General features: G+C 47.4%; 1 protein-coding gene across 2 annotated transcripts; it reads right to left on the reverse strand.

Annotated features, from left to right (window-relative positions):
• Positions 1-309: 309 nt before the first annotated feature.
• On the reverse strand, positions 310-12,235 carry CTSE (cathepsin E). 2 transcript variants are annotated; one of them, XM_036077225.2, is made up of 9 exons: positions 12,102-12,235; positions 11,298-11,454; positions 10,600-10,717; positions 9,537-9,655; positions 7,616-7,815; positions 5,507-5,629; positions 4,176-4,317; positions 3,995-4,093; positions 310-1,107 (listed from the first exon to the last, which is right to left on the reverse strand). In XM_036077225.2, exons 1-9 carry the CDS (start codon positions 12,167-12,169, stop codon positions 943-945), a joined length of 1,191 nt encoding a protein of 396 aa, XP_035933118.1. In that variant the 5' UTR covers positions 12,170-12,235; the 3' UTR covers positions 310-942. The 2 variants fall into 2 exon arrangements, with proteins under 2 accessions (XP_035933118.1, XP_035933119.1); XM_036077226.2 differs by lacking the exon at positions 4,176-4,317.
• Positions 12,236-19,687: the final 7,452 nt, after the last annotated feature.

Genomic DNA, 19,687 nt, shown 5'->3' on the forward strand with positions numbered 1-19,687 from the left:
GGTAAAATGCTGAAGGAAACTGGTCATGGATGGATGAGCCTAACAGCTCCCGAACCTACTCGTCAGTTCTAACCTTGTGAATAAAGAGGCTCCAGGCATGATCTACCTCCTGATGGGCTACTATGGGATGTACCCAGCACTACGGATGAAATATTCTTGCCACAAAACCAGGCCCTAGAGCCAGCTGCCATTTTGTAGGAAAGATGGACTCAGAACCAAGTTGCATGATACCTCTGGATTTCAACCCGCAAAATTCAGAATGCGGTCAACTCTACACATGGAAAGAGACATAGAGACAGTTCAAATAAATGCAGTTTGAAGACTTTATTTGCATCCTAATACACACAAGTCACTGGTAAAAATGACCCAACATTTCCCAGACAATAGGGAACCTTTGAACACTGATTGCCTATTTAAGAATATTACAAGGATTTATGGATAAATCTTGGATGTGATGATTTATGATGCGATGCTAAGAATTTGCTTCGGGATAATGCAGGTAGGTGGGCTGGGTAGCGGAGGGGGGGTGGGTGCAGATAAAACAGGCCTGGCCACGTGCAGGTGAGTTATGAAAGGTGGGAGGGAGGGTGTTGCATGGGGATTTATTGTGCTATAATCTCTCCTTGTGTACATGTCTGGAGATTTCCGAAAGAAAATGTTAGCAACAAGCAATAAAAAGTATGGGCATACAACTTAATTCTTCCTTCCTGATGGCGGTGGAAGTGGTGTGTATGCGGTGTGTGTGAGGTGTGTGTGAAGTGTATCAGTGTGTGTGTGTGTGTTCTCATGCTCTATTTGGACCCAATTCAAGTTGCAGCTCTAGAACAACTGTATCCTCCTGAAAATGACTTTTTGACCATTGTGAAGAATGCCCCAACCGAACGGGCACAGCTGGATTTCTAAGGGGTGTCACGCAGCCAGGCTCAAACACAAGGCCGCGACTTAGGGGACTGCCGGGGCCAGCCCAACACGGTTATTCCCACGATCGAAGACTGAGTAAAACTGCCTAATGAAGACATCACCCAGGATCCAGAGGGGCCCAGCGGGAGGCTGGATGTCAAGCCCTTGAAAGCCGCTGCTGCAGAACTCCATTCCATCCACAAAGTCCTGGGGTGGGAAAGAAGGTGTAAGTGACATAGAGGGAGAAAGGGAAGTAGGGCTGCCTGGAGGCTGTACTGTGTGGTAGTGATGGTGACTATACCGAACGGCCGTGGTCGGTCACGATGTTGGCTGGTTGGTTCTTCCTTCCGCTTCATACACCTCCACTTGTGTTCACACCGTTTTGTATATGTGGACCTGGGCTTCTAAGTTCTACAATTTTGAGAACTGTTCATCTGTCATACATGCTCCCTGCCTCCCATTTTATAACTGGGAGAAGTGAAACCTTGTTCCATGATCGGAAGAGCAAAAGGTTTGGCTTTAGAAGATCTTGGCTTAAGTTCTGGTTTCTTTAGTTTCTAGCGAAGCTCAACTTAATTTTTTAAGGGAGAGAAATTACATTGCTGTTTTCTTGATGTTCTGGGGAAGAATCCTTTTTTAGGTATAAGGCAAGTAGGCATCCATTGTCCTGTGAGGCGAGTGTAACGTCCCCCAACCTTATTTTCTAGTTTGGCAAAGACTTGGGGTCTACCGGGTGGGTATGGGCTTTCCAACAACCATTTGAGATTTGAGGTTGCTGATGAGGGTCTGGGAAGTTTGCAGAGAGCTTAAAGCACCTTCTTGAGAGGAAGGGGATAACCATGCACTGCTGTTGCAGCATTCTTGGCAGACTGAGGTGGCTCTGATTGAAATCTCCTGGCAGAAAAGGACAAGGGCACCACGCTGGGCATAGGGAAGGAAGTGGGGTGAGCAGGGACTCACATAGGGTGCAGGTGGGAGAGTATGAGGGTACTGGAGTGCCAAAGGGTATATAGGCTGATGAGCTTCGCACAGTTAAAGTGTCTAGCTTGTCCCCAGTTTGGTGTTCATAGTGGCAGCTCCAGAATCCCTTTGTTGGGGAAGCTTAGGGGGCTTGACATGAAGCTGTGTTTTAAAGTGAAACATTTGTTTTCTTAGTAGTGCAATTGCTGGACCATAGGGTAGTCCTATTTGAGGACCCTCCATACCGTTTTCCAGAGTGGCTGCACCACATTGCATTCCCACCAACAGTGTAAGAGGGTTCCCCTTTCTCCACATCCTCTCCAATACCTGTTGTTTCTTGCCTTGTTGATTTTAGCCGTTCTGACATGTGTGAGGTGATATCTCATTGTAGTTTTGATTTGTATTTCCTTGATGATCCGTGATGTTGAACATCTTTTCATGTGTCTGTTGGCCAACTGGATGTCTTCTTTGGAAAAATGTCTATTTGTGCCTTCTGCCCATTTTTAATTGGATTATTTGGTTTTTGGGTGTTGAGTTTTGTAAGTTCTTTATATATTTTGGATACTAACCCTTTACTGGAATATGTCATTTGCAAATATTTTCCCCCATTCTGCAGACTGCCTTTTAGTTTTGTTGATTGTTTCCTTCACCATGCAGAAGCTTTTTATTTGATGAGTTTCTAATAGTTTATTTTTGCTTTTGTTTCCCTTGCCTCAGGAGACATATCTAGAAAGAAGTTGCTATGGCCAATGTTAAAGAGGCTACTATCTGTGTTCGCTTCTAGGATTTTATGCAATTGCACTTCTAAGTATTTATCCAAAGAATACAAAAATACTAATTCAAAGGGATACATGCACCCTGATGTTTATAGCAGCATTATCCACAATAGCCAATAGCCAAATTATGGAAATAGCCCATGTCCATAGACTGATGAATGGATAAAGAAAATGTGGGATATATATATATGAATGTTAGTCATAAAAAGAATGAAGTCTTGCCATTTGCAATGTTGTGGATGGAGCTAGAGAGTATAATGCTAAGCGAAATAAATCAGTCAGAGAAAGATAAATACCATATGATCTCATTCATATGTGGAATTTAAGAAAGAAAACAAATGAGCAAAGGGGAAAAGAGAGAGAGAAACAAACCAAGAAACAGACTCTTAACTATGGAGAACAAACTGCTGGTTACCAGAGGGGAGGTGGGTGGGCGGATGGGTGAAACAGGTGATGGGGATTAAGGAGGGAACTTGTGATGAGCACCGGGCATTGTATGGAAGTGTCAAATCACTATATTGCACACCTGAAACTAATATAGCTCTGTATGTTAACTAACTGGAATTTAAATAAAAACTTTAAAAGAACATTTGTTTTCACTTGCATTGTCTGTTTATGCTTGGTGGCTTGGGGAAAGCGTTAATGGAGATCAAGGTGTGTGTGGGGGGGTAGGTAAGTCCCTAAAGTGCTCCACACCTCAGCACCTCCATTCTGACGCAATCACCCTGGTGCTGTGGGTGACTCTCCGGTAAAGTTAGTGTGTTGAGTGTCACCAAAGAACGGCATGTGATATTGAAAATCTGGGCCAACTGTGGTGTGAATCGATCATAGATTTCCCCCCAGGGACTCCCTTTCTACCTCATCCTACAAACTTAGGAATCTACTGCAATAAAAGACCCTTTCTGGTTTGAGGAGAACGTTAATCTGAACGTGAGAAGATACAACCTCATTCCGTACCTCCTCCCCAAGTAGCTCGTATCTTGAGCCTCTTAACTTTCCGAGTCTCAATATCCTCATCCACAGAATGGGATAATAATATCCAATCTTACTGGGTGTTTGAGGGATTAAACTTGGTCAGTTGAAAAGTCCTACATGACAATGTCGGAAAACTTCACTAGATGGCTTGTCCAAGGTTTGCTGCTGCTTCATGGCTGGATGGGAATGGAGAGAGAACCAGCCTGGTGGTCTTTCCCCCATAGGCAGCTTTGTCCTTTCTAGAGGGAACGCCCCTTCAGTGCAGGAGAAGATGGGAGCGGGGCTCGGGGTAGATGCAGCCTGGGTGCAGGCGACCGACAAGAGGAAGTGGTGGGCTCGTGGGGAAGGCCCTATGACTTGCAGAATAAGGAAACAGTTCTTACCAGCAGGGTATAGGCAGCTGGTTGGAGGGTGTAGGAGATGCCATTGATGGTGAAGGTGACATCCGGCATGACGTTGAGGTTGGCACACTCCACCCCATACTAAAACACAACACAGAGGACCCATTTAGAGGCCTCCCCGCTCCCCTGCTCCCACCTCCTCCCTACCCCAGGCGGCACTAACTTCTCCATCCATGGGTTCGGCCCCAATGGCCTTCTGCAGCTGCTTGATTTTGTCTGAGGGGCCTGTGATGAGGGAAGTCCCTGTGTCCACAATGGCCTGGCAGCCCTCGGAGCAGAACATCACCGCGCCTCCCACCTGGATTCTGAGGACAAAGAAAATGTCATCAGCCAACCCCCACCCCCGCCCCCTTCCCAGCTGTCCCCCTTCCCCTCAGCCCTGAAGTTTTCCAGCCTCCCCAGCTGCTCTCACCCCCTGCTGGGCTTTCAAATACAAATGATTTCCAGTTTGACTGTCTCACACATCAGTATTTCTCAGTTTTTCTGTGACTGAGATCCATACCAGAAAACACATTTACTTTTGGACCCAGTACACACACACACACACACACACACACACACACACACGAAATAAAAATGTCACGAAACAGGGCTCAACCTTAGTATGTGAAGTGTACTCCGATATTTTCTATTTTATTCCATTTCATTAAAAATGCACGTCATGATCCCCTAAAATGAGATCATGACCCATAAATGGGTAAATCCCTCTGGCTTGAAAAACCCTCAGTAGACAGTGAGCACTGAGGCTTTTCGCTGTTACATCCCCAGTGACCAGCACATGCCCTCACCTTGCAGAAGCTTATTCTTGGCGGAATTGAAACCTGAATTGCATTTCTTTAAATCTCTGCATTATCTGACACAGTGCTCAGTACGTGACAGGCATCTGGTCCCACGTCCCTGATTGCTCCATGCCCGCCCCATCACACGTCTGCACGTATGTATGTCAAGGCCCAGTCCATGTCACCTCCTTCATGAAACCCTTGCTTGAGGAGTTCTTCAGGTAGAAGCTGTCTTGCCCTGTCTGCCAGGCCACTCCTTTGGCACTGACCACCTCCACCTTACAATGATAGTGGTGTGTATGTGTCTCATCTTCTGGACATGCTTCGTGGAGGCGAAACCTGAGTCCAGTTCACTCCTGTACCCCCATGTCACCCACCCCTGGCCCTATGTGTGAATTGACATTAAATGAGCCCCAAGTAATTGGCGGAGGATTTTTATTTATTGTCTGTTGACTTGAGGGCGCAGCATGGGTACCAGGAGGGAAGCTGAGATGTGGTACCTCGTGCCTGCTGCCCTGGCAACCGCGGCCCCTTCCTGCACCTTTGCTCAGCACCTCCACACTTCCAGCTTCACACGGCGAGCCCTCAGGCTCCTCTCCCAGGGACCAGCACACTGATTCAGGTCAATTCAATGAAATTCTTTTTCAATTCCACTGGCCTTGTGCCCGTCTTGAGTTCTTGCCTGTACCATAACTACTTTGTGGAGAATACTCACGCATCCAGGGCAATCTGCCAGTAGCCTTGCTTGGTGACAGGGACCCAGTTCAGATTCCCGGAGAAATGGGAGTGGTCATAGCCTCCGAAAATGAGTTCGCTCCCTGCACCGCCTTCTGGGTCACTGCAGGAAAGAAAAAGACAGATTGTCAGGGAAGGGCCACTGGGATACCCTAGGAACAAGCTGGTCATGTACACCAAGTAACCAGATAGGCAGAAATATCAGCCTGGGCTTTGAGACCAGGGCTCCCAACTACTGCAAGTTGATTAATCTGGGCTTTTTGGGGCAGAAGGATAGAAGTATAGAAATAGCTCTGCTTGATGATTTGTGAATGTCTTCTTGCTTCTTGGATAAAAGGGCTAGGGAGGAGGTAGATGGGGACAACTACTCTGGTCATGCAGAACTCATGAAGAACCAGGGCTAGGACCATTGGGGTATGCACACACCATGTGACTTATGCATCCCCAAAAAGCCTTTTCCACCAAGTATCTTTCCCACTATTGTTTGGGTGGTGCCTGGAGTTTCCATATGATTCACTCCATCGTGTTAAGGTGAGGAAGCTAATGGGAATGCAACATGACTTATGAGAACTTGAAAATTTATTAATTTTCATTGGTGTTGATTTTTCAGAGTGTGATCTGGCACCTAACAGGATTCTGGGGAAATAGGACATGAAACTAATTCATTTTTAGGAGGAAAACGATCAGAAAAATACAAAACTCAGGGTGCTGCGAGGCCTGGTGGTAAAGGGGAAAGGAACCGGGTATTGTGGGCATCTTAGGAAAGCAGACTTAGGGAGGTGGGGGGAAGAACCGCCGTTAGTTGACGGCCTTTGTGCAGGGCCCTGGGCGAAGAATTTTACCTGCTTAATCCTATTTATTTCTTACATCAACCTTGTGCCCATTTGAGGAAACTGAGACTCGCGGCATCAGTCCATGTCAGCCAGATGGCAAAGCCTTTGCTCTTTCCCATCTTCCCCTCTGTCTTTCCGGGTTGGAAGGGAGCAGGGGGGCAGCAGAGGGGTCTGGGCAACCTGCCCTCTTGCTCACAGTTCTGCCCCGTAGTTGGTCCCAACTACAGCCATGCAGTTTAATAAAGGAAATTCAGGGCTCTCCACGTGGAAGTGGAAAACAAGGGAAATGGGCTTGCATGAAAACAGGGTAAGCTGAGGCCAGATATACCAGGGAGGAGTTAGAAAGGTCAGAAATCTCTGTCCTATGTAGGGATGAAGGTGAGATGACCCTTTCAGGATCCCAGGCAAGAGTGGCCAGAGGCTGGTGAGCCACATGACCTTTTCCAACTACAGGAGGCAATTTTTTAAAAAATTGCATAAATTGGCCATTTTTAAATGTACAGTTCAGTAGTGTGAAGGCTCTTCATGCTGTGGTGCAGCCAGTCTCCAGAACCTTTTCATCCTGTGAAACCACGACTCTATAGTCATTAAACAACAGCTTCCTTCCCCTCCCCCCACACCTGGCAACCACCATTCTACCTTCTGTCCCTGCGAATCTGACTACTCCAGGCACCTTCGTGTAAGGGAACTCATGCACAATTTGTCCTTTTGTGACTGGCTTGTTTCACTTGAAATAAGGTCCTCACGGTTCATTCTCTGGTAGCCTGTGTTGGAATCTCCTTCCTTTTTCAGGCTGAATAATATTCTATTTTATGTAAATTCTGCATCTTATTATGCCCTTAACATCCCATTATTTTATCGTCAGCTTCCTTTGGAATTTTTTCCTGCCTCCTCCCACAGGAATCAAGCTTCCTGAGGGCAGGGACTGTCTTCCTTGTCTCACTATGCTCCCCGTGCCCAGCACCGTGGTCGGCGCACAATAGGAGCTTGATAAACATTTATTCACTGCGCAAATGAACATCCAACCCCAGAGATTCCTCCTATTGGTTCAGTGCGGTATAGTTTACAAAGTGAGGCAAACCCCATTCCCTCAATATCCAGAGAGGGTAAGCCCAAGGTCACACAGCTGGTAATAGGTCAAGCAAGAGATCCAAGCCAGGTGTTTGACTGCTAAGTCTAGTGCTCTTCGAGCTGCACCCATGTTGTCTCCCTGTGGTTGTAACTGACCATCACCTTGGTGGGCTTGCCAGGCCTACCTGCTCATGTACACAGAGAACATGGGTATATCCACCAGGTTCTGCGACATCATGTTGTCGAACACTGGGGTCACCCCTCCCACAGCCAAGGAGGGGTATCCCAGGCCCAGAATTCCATCAAACTCTGCGTTCACAAAGGTCTGGCCCGGCTCCGTGACACTCTCTCCAAATTGCTGGCCGGCCACAACCAGTCCTTCCACCTGACGGGAGAAAGCCCGAAATAAAACTGCTTGGGAGAACTTTGGTGCAGTCTCAGATTCCCGGATTCTCCCTCTGGTCTGAAGTGAATTCTTCCCCCACCCAACTTGATTAAATGAGCACAGTGATTTCACCACATTCCCACACCCTTAATTTTTTTATGTAGACTTCAAAAAAAATGGAAGTTGAATACAGAAATCCTAAGTGTACAGTTTGGTGCGTTTTCACAAACTCACCCTGGTCAGCAAGCTCCCAAACCGGAAGCTGCTTCATGCACCCTGCTAATCGTTGTACCTTTCCTCAGTAACACCCATCTGCTGGCTTCCAACATCTACTGCTTTTGCCTTTTCTTGAATTTTATATAAACGGAATCATACAGGATAAATTCTTTCCTATCTGGCTTCTGTCACTCAACATCATGTAGTGTACTATGTTGAAATTTCGGTCAATGTCATCAGTATCCCGTGGTATGAATAACTGTCATTATCCATTCTACCATCGATGGGTATTTGGGTTGTTTCCTGTGGTGACTATCGCTAATAGTGCTGCTTGGACATGACTTTTGATGAACATGCACTCATACTTCTGTTGGACATATGCCTAGAGGTAAAACATCTACAATGTATTGGAAGTTTGATAATGTGTGAGGTCAGAGTCCAGATTTTTTTTTTTTTAACTTTATGGATATCCAAATGACCTGGCACCATATTTAATAAACACACTCTCATTTCCTCCACTGCCAGTTTCATGGTCAACAGAATTCAGAGTAGTTTCTGAGTTTTCCATTTTGTTCCATTTGTCTATTTGCTTATTTGTGCCAATACCACACTGTCTCAATTACTATAGCTTTATAATAGGTCTTGATATTCGTAGTGTTTTTCTTTCTCTAGATTGTCTTGGTGTATTACATAACCATATACATTTTAGAATTATCTCATCAATTTCTGTTGTTTTGATTGAGGTGACATTAAAATCTATAGATCCATTTGAAAAAACTTCGACTTGTCCATAATACTGAGTCATGAAATATTGAGTCATTTCTATTTATGTAGATCTTCCTCAATTTCACTCAATACGTTTTCCAGGTTTTGGAGTGGAGATATCGCACATTTTTTGTTAAATTTATTTGTAGGTATTTGATGTTTCTGATGTTATTATAAATAATGTCATTAAAAAATCTATTTTCCATTTGTTTTTCCTGATATTCAGAAATACAAACGAGTTTATCTAGTATTCAGCAACTTTGCTAAATAATTATTAATCCCAATGGTCTGTAGATATTTTTGGATTTTTTACATATAGAATCTTGTCATATGTGAATAATACAACATAGTTTCTTCCTTTACAATCTTAATGCCCTTAGTTTCTTTCTTCTTGCCTTATTGCACTGAGAGCACCTTTGACTCTTTTTTTTTTTTTTTGCCTTAACTCATTCTTGAAAGGCTGCCCCCCAGGCTTTCTGCTCTGTGCACTGTTTCTCTGTGGTATTCCTCCGTGCTGCCATTCTAGAACCCAGCACCCTGAGCAGACTGGCCCACTGCCATTAGTTCAAGCAGGGAGTGCTACTCCTGCCTGGCCAGGCTTCCCCCTTTCCCTGGAAGCCAGCTCCTTGTTTCCACCTCTTCCTGAGGCAGATCTGAAAGTGTTCCCCTAAAGGCTCTGAACAATATTCTGTATCCCAAGTTTCTGGCCCAAAGAGAAGAGATGAAGGAATTGTACTCACAGAGACTTGGTCAGCTCCGATGATTCCAGACAAGCTCCCAGTCCCATACTGAATGGAGAAATGACTCCCCAGCACACTGTATGTGTTGGACTGGGAAGGGTAGAACCTGGCGTGTGTCTCTGGAAAAGCAAAAATGCCGCTGTTGCCTGGGCCACCAGCTCACTGCCTTCCTTCCTGCCCTGAGACCCCACAGATGCAGGATCTCTTCCCTCAACTCCCAAGATTGAGAGGGGGGCCTCGAGAAAGGTTGGCCATGGCCCACCTTAGTGAGGTACCACATTCTTCTCTAGCCACATGTGGTGGCTTAACTGGGGACCACCTAGTCATCCCTGGGCAAACATGGTGGCTCACAGTGACCTCATGAGGCACACAGAGATAAGCGTCATGTATCAGGCGCCAGCAGAAGTCTCTGTCAACTAGTGGGGGTCAGAGCCTGGCATTCAAAAGAATCCCAGGGATACACAAATGCCGCTCCAGGCAATGACTCTCAATTCCTTGCCCAACCTGTAGACACCTAATCTAGGGGTTTTCTGAGACGTCGTGTCTCTAGAACTTATCCAGCATAGACTCAGACATCTTTCTTTAGCTCTTTCCTTTCTAATGCTAACAAAAACACCTGAGTTACCTCTGGCCAAATTGACCCACCCCTGTATCGTGCCCCACCAGCCCCACCTCTGATATCCTGGGATAGGCCACCAAGCCCTCTTGAAGCGGGTGAATAGTCAGCACTAGAATCCAACCCACCTACCTGCCCAGAAACAGCCATTTGAATGGAACGTTGCCCATTCTTTTGGGTGTTCCAAAGGGAGTGAGTCATGCAGTATTCAAAGATTTGTATTGAGTTTGTATTTTCGGTGGCTGAGTTTTCTCCTATTAATTCTGGTCAGTATGAAAGTTGCTAGCTTGGATAGCAATCAAATTTTAGCTCTCTCCCTGGCCCAGCCCTGTTTCTACCGTAGGCAGTCCCAGGGCAGACTCAGAGGTGGAGAGGGGAAGCTGGTGCGGCATGCATGGCCGGTTTCTGGAGCCGCCGTTCCCTGCTGGGGATCCTGGCCCTACTTACCGCAGGCTGGGCTGGTGCAGTAGACAGAGGGGACCCAGAGGTTGGAAGAACCAGTGTCAAAGATGACGGTGAAGTTCTGCGGCGGAGAGCCGATGGAGATGGTGCCAAAGTATTCCATCTATAGGGGAGGGAGGGCAGGGAGCCGAGTGACGGTGGTAGGAAAGGGGACGGTGCTCACCAGGGGGCCTAGGGAGAGGTCTCTGGGACCAGACCCTGGCTAGCACAGACTGGAGCTTACAGAGCCTGGGGAGTGGCAACAGAAGGGAGAACGAGCAGACGAAGGGCTACAAGGGTGGAAATCAAATCAAGTCTCCCACCCTCTACTACTTCTTTAGCTCTCATTTGCGTTATTCCTCATAATCCCTTTGTGAGCAAGGCAGAAGAGGCAGTAATCCTTTTGTTCTCCAATCAGGGAAGGGAAGCTGGTGAAGGTTAAATCATTTGGCCAAGGACACACAGCAGGGCCCTTCTGTTTGGGATGCCATTTCTTTTGCAGAGAGCTCTACACATTTGGGCACACTGGGGCTTGCTCGGTCAAATCCATGGGGACCCAGGGGATCAGTCCTTATGGGTTATCCTAGAGGAGAAATCCACACTGGCCTTTACTTCAGTGTTGCTGACCTGACACTGGCCATGCCCAGAGGCCAAGCCATCCTCCCCTCACCCCCTTCCCCAGCCCCTGCCCCAGAATGCCTCACATCCAAGTAGTTGATGAGGGGCTCGTTGGCATCCTGGTTCATCGTGCAGGACTCAGTGAACTGGATCATATCCAAATTCTGGGATTTCCAGAACTCAGAGAGCTGGCCCCGTGCCCGCAGCTTCTTCCGGAGGGACTGATGCCTCCTGAGGGGCACCCTGAGGACAAAGCCCCGTGTGAGACAGAGATGCAGTTCTGCCTCTCTCAGACCCTCCCCTCTCCCCACCCCATTTTTCCAGAGGTAAACTGGGAGATTACACAGGAGAAGATCTGCAAGGCAGCTGAGTTGCCAGAATGGGCCACAGTTTGGCGAGAATTAGTGCCCTCTCTGCCCCTGGCCTGTCGGTCTTGTCTCTGCTCCTGAAGAGTCTCAGAATCTTTGACTTGAAGTGGCCCTCCCTCTCAGAGATGAGCTCTTTGAGGTCCTCTAGGAAAATGATCTGCAGTTGTGCATGAACCTCATAAGGGGCTGATTTAAAGGGACAGAAAGACTCTTGGAGGCAGCCATGGTCAGTCCCTTGGGCAAGTACTCGGTCCTTTGAGCTCCCAACCAAAGCTGCAGGTTCCTGCTCTTTAATAATGTGAGAAGCTCCCTGGGACTTGGGCAGGCAGTTCCATCAGAGGTGGGGCAGAGGGATGGCTTGTCGTGGGCTGGGGGTCAAGGCCAACACAAGATGGCCACTTTTCCCAGCCCTCAGTTTCTTCTCCTCTTCATTTCCCCATCAGCTTTCCTCTCCCAGGGCGGCGCTAAGCCTGAGGGCAGGCAGCTGCCCCCACCGGACGCAGTGCTGGGGACGTGTCTCACCTGTGGAGCCGAGGTTCAGCCAGCCCCAAGTCCAGAAGCACCAGCAGCAAAAGAATGAGTGTTTTCATCGTGGGCCCAACCAGCAGCTTCTTCCTCGCTTGGCCGTGGCCTTCCTTGCCCCCTCTCCTTTCTGCTTTCCCACAGGCCAGTGGGCACAAATCTCCCTAACTCTCAGATCTGCCCTGCCCAGCCTAGTCTGAGGACCCAATGATAAGGCCTCTTGCGTCAATAGCCAGGCCCAGAACAAACACAGCGTGTGTAACAGGGCATTTCACTTCCTCCCCTCAGCCCCCCTTTCCCTCCAGCAGGGGCAGGGGTGGGGGCTTCGTGGATCTGGGGTGGGACTTGGGGGTCTGTGCACCCTCTAAGAGCAAGACAGCGATGCAGTTTCAGCTTCTCCCAGAAATTTTGGTGTCCTCCCCTGACCCCTAGAGACCCTGTGGTCATTCCTTGAGAGAGCACTGTGCCCCTGGGCCCTGGGCCCTCTCCACCCACGTGTTACCACGAGTGGTCTGGCTGAGGACTCCCAGCCAGAAGTGGGTAGAAGACCAGTCGTCACCTGTGGGACAGGATTCTAACTCAAAACACCAATCAGGTTGTTTTCTCTGTATTTCCTATTCTCCCCTTTTTCCCTCTCGGAGCCTCAAGGGCAGTTGACCCTCCCTCCATCCACTTTGAGGCAGAGACTAGCACTCCTCAAAGCCCCTGAAATGGGAGACTGGGCTTGGGGAGCTAGTTTTTTGCATCCCAAGGACTTGATGAATCTGGGGTGGAGGGAGGTTTGGAAAATACAGAAGCAGTCCTGGGCAGGGGGAGTGGGAGGTCCTGCACGTGGTCGGGGGCAGGATTCTGGAGCAGGTGCCCGTATTAGTTTGCTAAAGCTACCATAACAACTTGCCACAGATTGGGTGGCTTAACAGAAATGTATTTTCTCGGGATTCTGGAGGCTAGAAGTCCAAGATGAAGGTATGGACAGGGTTGGTTTTCCCTGAGGCCTCTTTCCTTGACTTATAGAGATGGCCACCTTCCCTCTTCCCTCTGTGTGTGTCTGTGTCTTGATTTCTGCTCCTTATAAGTCATATTGGATTGGGGCCCACTGAAAAGACCCCATTTTAACATAATTAACCTCTTTAGAGGCTCGATCTCTACATACAGTCACATTCTGAGGTACTGGAGGTTAAGACCTCAACATAAGAATTTGGGGGGATACAAGTCAGTGTGTAACAGTGTCCACAGACAGCAGGACCCTCAGTCTGTTCTGGTGAGTAGGGAGCGGTGGAGCTCAGTGCTTGGTTATCCCAGCATGATTAGCTATTGCTATGAACCCATCTCTATGGCCATCCCACTTCTTAAACAGAGGGTGGGCTTTATCGCCTTGAGTGAGGATGGAGGGTGGTGGGGAGGAGCACCTTCCCCTGACCATGACCCAGAACCGGGGCAGTCGAGGCTCTGGAGTGTAGGCAGAGAACCAGGGTTCAGGTCAGCTTTGCTCTGACTAGCCAGCGATCTGGCAGTGTTTTAGCTGCTGCCGTGGGCTCTGCTTTCCATCTTAGAAGCCCAAGCAACAGACTAACTTGGAGTTTGGAGCTAAGTGGAGTGCTGCCTTGGGCTCCAAAAATGTTTAAAAGGCCATCAAAGGGACTTAGGGAACAGCCTGGACCCTTGAAGCCCTGACCCCAAGGGCATAAAGCCTCTTCAACATTTACCCCCTGTCAGTTCTCTTTGACCTTTCACTGGGGATGGATGTCTACCCCCAGGAGGGCAGCGTGAGCCAGAAGAGGCTAGACATTGAGATAATTCGTTCTGGCATTTTGCTCTGTCATGATTTGCCCATAATTACCCGACCACTAGGTACCTTAGATTTGTTATCTGCCAAGTACCCTACATACATTGTTGAGTTTTAAGGAGGATTAAAAACACAAAATATGGTATGTGGAAGTACTTGAGAAACTGTAATATGTCATCTGACTGAAGATCTTCACTATAAAAACCGTGCACCGGGAGACTTCTTGACATTACGGCAAGCCTGCTTACATAGCAGACGAAGACACTGAGGCACAGAGAGGCAGAGTGACAGCCCCAGGAACATGTGGTTCCTTTAGTGGCAGAGCTAGGGTTAGGACCCTGACCTCCTCACTCCCAGTCCGGGGATCTTTCTGCTACAGAATGATCATCGTTACCACTGCGGATGATTTGGGAACAAACGCTTGGGGGTGCCTGGGTGACTCAGATGGTTAAGCGTCTGACTCTTAATCTCAGCTCAGGTCTTGATCTTACGGTCAGGAGTTCAACCTGCGATGGGCTCCACGCTGGGCATGGAGCCTACTGTAAAAAAAAAAAAAAAAAAAAGCCTTTGGATATATGCCTGTTGGTGTGTGTATGTGTGTGTCCTTTAAGAAAAGAGAGGGAAGAGCATTTGGGGTGAAATGGTACCATGTTGGCAAGAACAGGTCATAGTATGGGCAAGGATCCTATCCTTCAGCACTGAGAGAGGCTCTTTGGAAAGAAAGAGGGATCCTCAGGGATGTGGACTGGAGGCTGGTCGGATGCAGAGCTTTTTTGCCTGTTTCCAGAACATTTGAAAGCTCTTGGTGGGACACCGTCCAATCAACTTCTCGTTTCTGGAGCTTCAGTTTGAGAAGATAAATTAACAATAAGAGGATGGTTTCTCAGTGCTTTGTGGACATCAGCTTTATCATACCTATCCAGTAGGTATTATTTTAAAGCCCATTTTACAGATGAGATAACTGAGGCGCAGAGAGTTTAAGCAACTTGCATAAGGTGCTGTAATCAGCATTCAAAGCCAGGTTTGCCTGACTTTAAAGTTGATGATCTGTATTGGGTGATCTCGAGGGTCTGACGTTCGAGAATTTCTTCCTGGGAGAGAAAGACCAAGAGAGAGGATGGGAGGGAGGGGGAGAGGGGAAAGGGGGAGAGAAAATAATTTTCCATGTGATGGAAAATTTGAGGCCTTTTAATTGTAAGAAGAGAGAAGGGTGTGTGCAGGGTGGCGGGTGGTGGTGAGGAGCTGTGTGATGAGCAATCTTGTCATTGCTTCTTTTTGGCAAATATTTTCTATTTTGCCTTCAAGGAGCCTCTCCGCAAGGATCATTACTGTACTGCTGACAGGTGCAAACCGCCCCCCATAGCCCCTTCTGCTAGTTACCCCTGACCCAGACGCTGACTTCTGAAAACTAAAAGTTTAAGGTTATTTTCTGCTTGTTGCTGAGAGAGCTCCTGACACAAAGACTTGCTCTTCCCAGTGGCTTGATCTGCTTTGGTTTGGCAAAACCTCTTGTTTTCATGCAACTGGAAAAAAGAAGGATCCGATGTCTCCAGCATCTCGCCATGTCAAGAATTCAGTTAGTGTGAGTCATTTCCAAAACCACTGTCAACCCTATTCTGGGAAAGTGCCTTTCCGACCAGAAGTGATTGCAGTTCACCCTGCAGAGGACACAGGCACTGGGGCGGTCTCTCACTTGAATGCTGCACGTGCGTGCATGTGCACTTGTCCTGTACCCGTGAGCAGGAAGAACAGCATGCCAACAGCATCCGTTTCTCTGCTTGTTACTGAGCCCAGGCTTTGAAAGCCAGACGAGGCAGGATTTGGCATCCATCCCTGCCATTTAGGTGGAGGTGTGATATTGGGGTTGTTTGGGATCATTAGATTGCTCTGCTGCAGAAAAGGAAGAAGGGTTTCCTTGCAGGATGATGTGAGGATTCCATGAGACCATCCTCAGGAGGCGGGCTTTCTATGTGCCACTCAGCCCAGCGCTTGACACCCAATTAGCACTTAATACTGGGGCCCTGGCTACGCCATACAGACCAGGGCAGGTGCCGGACATGGACTAATGCCCGTTCTATGCCATCCGCCGTTCAAAGTGCTTTAAATATCCTCACTCATGCAATTCTCCCAAAGACCCCAAGAGGTAAGTAGTACCAGAGAGGTAAAGGAATTTGTCCGAGGTCACACACCTGGTGGTAATGGAACCGGGCTTGAATCCAACTAATCTCTCTATGAATCTGTGATCATTTACAACTCCCACTGCCGTCTGTAGTCTATACGTATGTTACTGTACGTATTAGCTCGCCGAAATACGTTGTGGAGACCATCCGCCCTTTTGTGTCTTTTAACAGTTCAGGAAAGTGATCAAGACTTCTGCCTGTCCTCAGTTCTTCCTGTGTGATCAGGGGCTCGACCATTTAAAGGCTGGGAAATGAAAAAATAAATAAATAAAGGCTAGGAAATGAAAGTGCTCTCCGACCCTTAGTTTCTTTATTTGTACAATGAGTTTGTTAGGAAGATTAATAAAAGCATCCGTGAAAATGGGTGATGTACAGTGAGTGTGCAATAAATACCAGATTAAAATTTTATTATAAGGGGAAGAGAGAGTATACTTCACAATTGTGACAGAAATCCGATGCCTTTCCTTCATTATCTCTGTGAGTTTTCGTTTGCAGACTTATAGCACCAGGGGACTCAGCTGACAGTGCTCTTGAATCTTTTCCTTCCCTTACCAGCTCTGCTGGCCTCAGAACTGGTTCCATTCTGGAACTTCTGTGAGTGCCCCCAGGGTAGGATTTAGGCTGTGGCTGAATAGGAAAAAAGGCAGAACTTTAATCTCGGGATCTTTGTAAAGTGTGTTTGTCTCCATTTCTAAAAAGTCTTGTTTTGTTCCTAGTCCATTAAATGCCTTGGAAACCCACCAGAGGGAAAACACGTACTAAAGATGCAGTTAAGATTAGGTCTATTCCAGGACACTGGGATACCTGTCTGATCTTCCTTTCTGGTTTAACAAGCTTCTTTCATCGGAGAGTCTCCAAACGGAGCCCCATTTTCCAAAGTCTTGGCAAACAACACTCATTTACTCACACAAAAATTGGGACACAGAGTCTCACTGAATTTTTTCAGAGACCAGAAATCCAAGGCTCCAAGTTTTTCTGCCCAAGGGGTGGGAAGCAAGGACAGGAAATGGAGCGCCTCCCACACCAAACTCTCACATGCATGTTCGCTGGGGGGTGGTGGCAGGAGGTGACAGTGGCTTGGAATGGAGTGGGGATGAAACACCGGGAAAGCAGTGGTGAGCTTAGATTTGTTCTGGAGATAGAACCCATGGGCCCTGATCCTGAATTGGATGGGGACAAAGGAAAGGAGGGATCAAGAACGACTCTGGGAATTTGTCCCACAGACACACTTAAACTTGTGCGAACAGCTGTTGGGTCCAGGTTATTTATTCATCAAACGTTGCTTGCGATGGGAAAGCTTGGAAATAGGGGGTCAGGAAGACTAGCTAAATGGTTATGGTATAGCTATACGATGGAACGCTATGGAACCATCACAAAATAAGGAAAAAGCTCCAAAGAAGAACCTCTAGTCTATATAGTTGGGTTAAAAAGCATGTAACGGTATGTGCACTATGCTATACCATTGGTATAAAACAGAAGGGGGCGAATGTTTATAGTCCCATTTGCTTCCACATGCATAAGATATCTCTGGTAAGATATACCAAGAAACTGGTAGCACTGGGTACTTTCTGGGGAGGGAACTAGGTGGGTGGGGCAGGGCGAGGAGGCTTGTTGTATACCATTTTGTAATTTTTGAATTTCGAGTCATTGACTATATTACTTCATTAGTTTTCACGTGACTATATTCCTTTATTAGTTTTCTATTGCTGCTATAGAAAATGACCACAAATGCAGGGGTTTAAAACAGAGCAAATTTGTTCTCTGATAGCTCTGTAGGTGGGAGGATTGACCTGGATCTCACCGTGTTAAAATAAAGGTGTCAGCAGAGCTGCGTTCCTCTCTGGAGGCTCTAGAGGAAGATCCGTTTCCTTGCTCTTTCCGGCTCCTAGAGGATTCCTATATTCCTTAGGTTGTGGCCCCTTGCTCCATCTTCAAAGGCAGCAAGATTGCATGTCTTCGACCACTCTTCCATAGACTCCTCCCCCTTTGACCACGGTGGAGGAAAGTTATCTTTTAAGCAATCGTGTGATTAGATTCAGCCCCATCACCCCCAGGTAATCTAGGACAATCTCCCCATGATTGGGGTCCTTGATTTCATCCAGCTTAGCCATGTAATTCACATAGTCATAAATTCCAAGGATTAGAACGTGGACATCTTTGGGAGCCACTATTCTGCCTACCACAATTACCTATTCAAAAACATTTTAAATGCAAAAAAGAATAAGTTAATGACTCTTAAACTCTGGGTATGAGCTCTTGGTGGGGAGGGATAGTGGTGTTCTTTACTGAGTACAAGATCAGGGGAGCGAACACAGGTTGGGAGAGGTGGAGAATCAAGGTCTGTTTTGGACAAATTCTTTTGAGGTGCTGGTAGACTTCCCAGGGGTGATGATATCAGATTGATGCTTGAGTATGTGGGTCTTGTGCTCTCATAAGACTTGTTGAGGCTGAAGATATAAGTTTAGGAGACATCAGCAAATACAAAGTGGTTAAAGCTATGAAATGGGCCGAGGACGCCCAGGAAGAGTGCGGGGATGGGGAGGAGGAGAAGCCCCAGGATGTGCTCTGAAGCCCGCAGGTGGGTGAGGGGGAGAATGAGCCGAAGAAGCCGGGAAGGAGCCCGGTGGGGATGCAGGAGACCACATTCCTTCCTCCCAGAGACCCCTCAGCCACCTAGATCGGAAGAACCACCACCCCACTCTGTTTTTCTCCATCACGCTCCTTGCCCACTTTGCATGTTGTGTTTATTGCTTGTGTCTCCACTAAGCTGGGAGCTCCCTGAGAGCAAAGCTCTGCTAGTTGGATCATTGCTGTATCCCCAGGACCTAGCAGTGCCTGGCTTAGTTAGAGTAGGCTTTCAAATAGCTATTAAGTGAAGGAGTGAAGGAAAACAAACCAACTTAATCCTTCTCCCCCACCAATCCATAAATAATGAAGATGGCTTTAAAATCTAAAAGTTAAAGAAGAAAACAGCACAGGCCTTTTAATCCTCCAGTGACCATTCCCCATGGGTACGTTTCCATAGGAGTTGTCTACAGAGTGTGCTTTTAAACGATACCTCTGTTCCACCTTGCTTGGAATTCCATCATTGTCCACTTTTCCCCTAGAGCGAGGCATTCTCCTCTCAGCCTAGTGCCTAGCCCCCAGCAAGCTCTCAATAAATCTTAGCTATTTATTTGGGCTTTTAAAAATGCAAATATCCCTGGGAAAGATGGCTCATAGAGTCACTAACTCCTTAGTATGAATTAGTTTCTCAGCAAGAATAGCTTTTTTTTTTTTTTTAAGTTTATTTATTTTTAGTAAACTCTACACCCAATGTGGGGCTCAAACTCACAACCCTGAGAATCAGGAGTCGCACGGTCTTCCAGCTGAGCCAGCCAGACGCCCCGTCTCAGTAGGAATAAAGAAGGACCTTAGGGTATGGGCAGGGGTGGAGATGTGGAAGGGGAGATAGTGTTTCCAAAAAAATGCTAGGGAATCTAAAGCACATCTCAGTTTGTGGTTTTGCTGGGGCTCACACCTGCACAGCGTGAAGATTGCTCTGCAAGCTGCATCAGCCATTGGCTTCTGATTCCGGGGGTGTGAGTCTCCCTCCGGGCCCAGCCAGGCAGTGGAGGAAA

This window comes from Halichoerus grypus, chromosome 7 (genome assembly GCF_964656455.1).
Source record: "Halichoerus grypus chromosome 7, mHalGry1.hap1.1, whole genome shotgun sequence".
NCBI lineage: Eukaryota > Metazoa > Chordata > Mammalia > Carnivora > Phocidae > Halichoerus > Halichoerus grypus.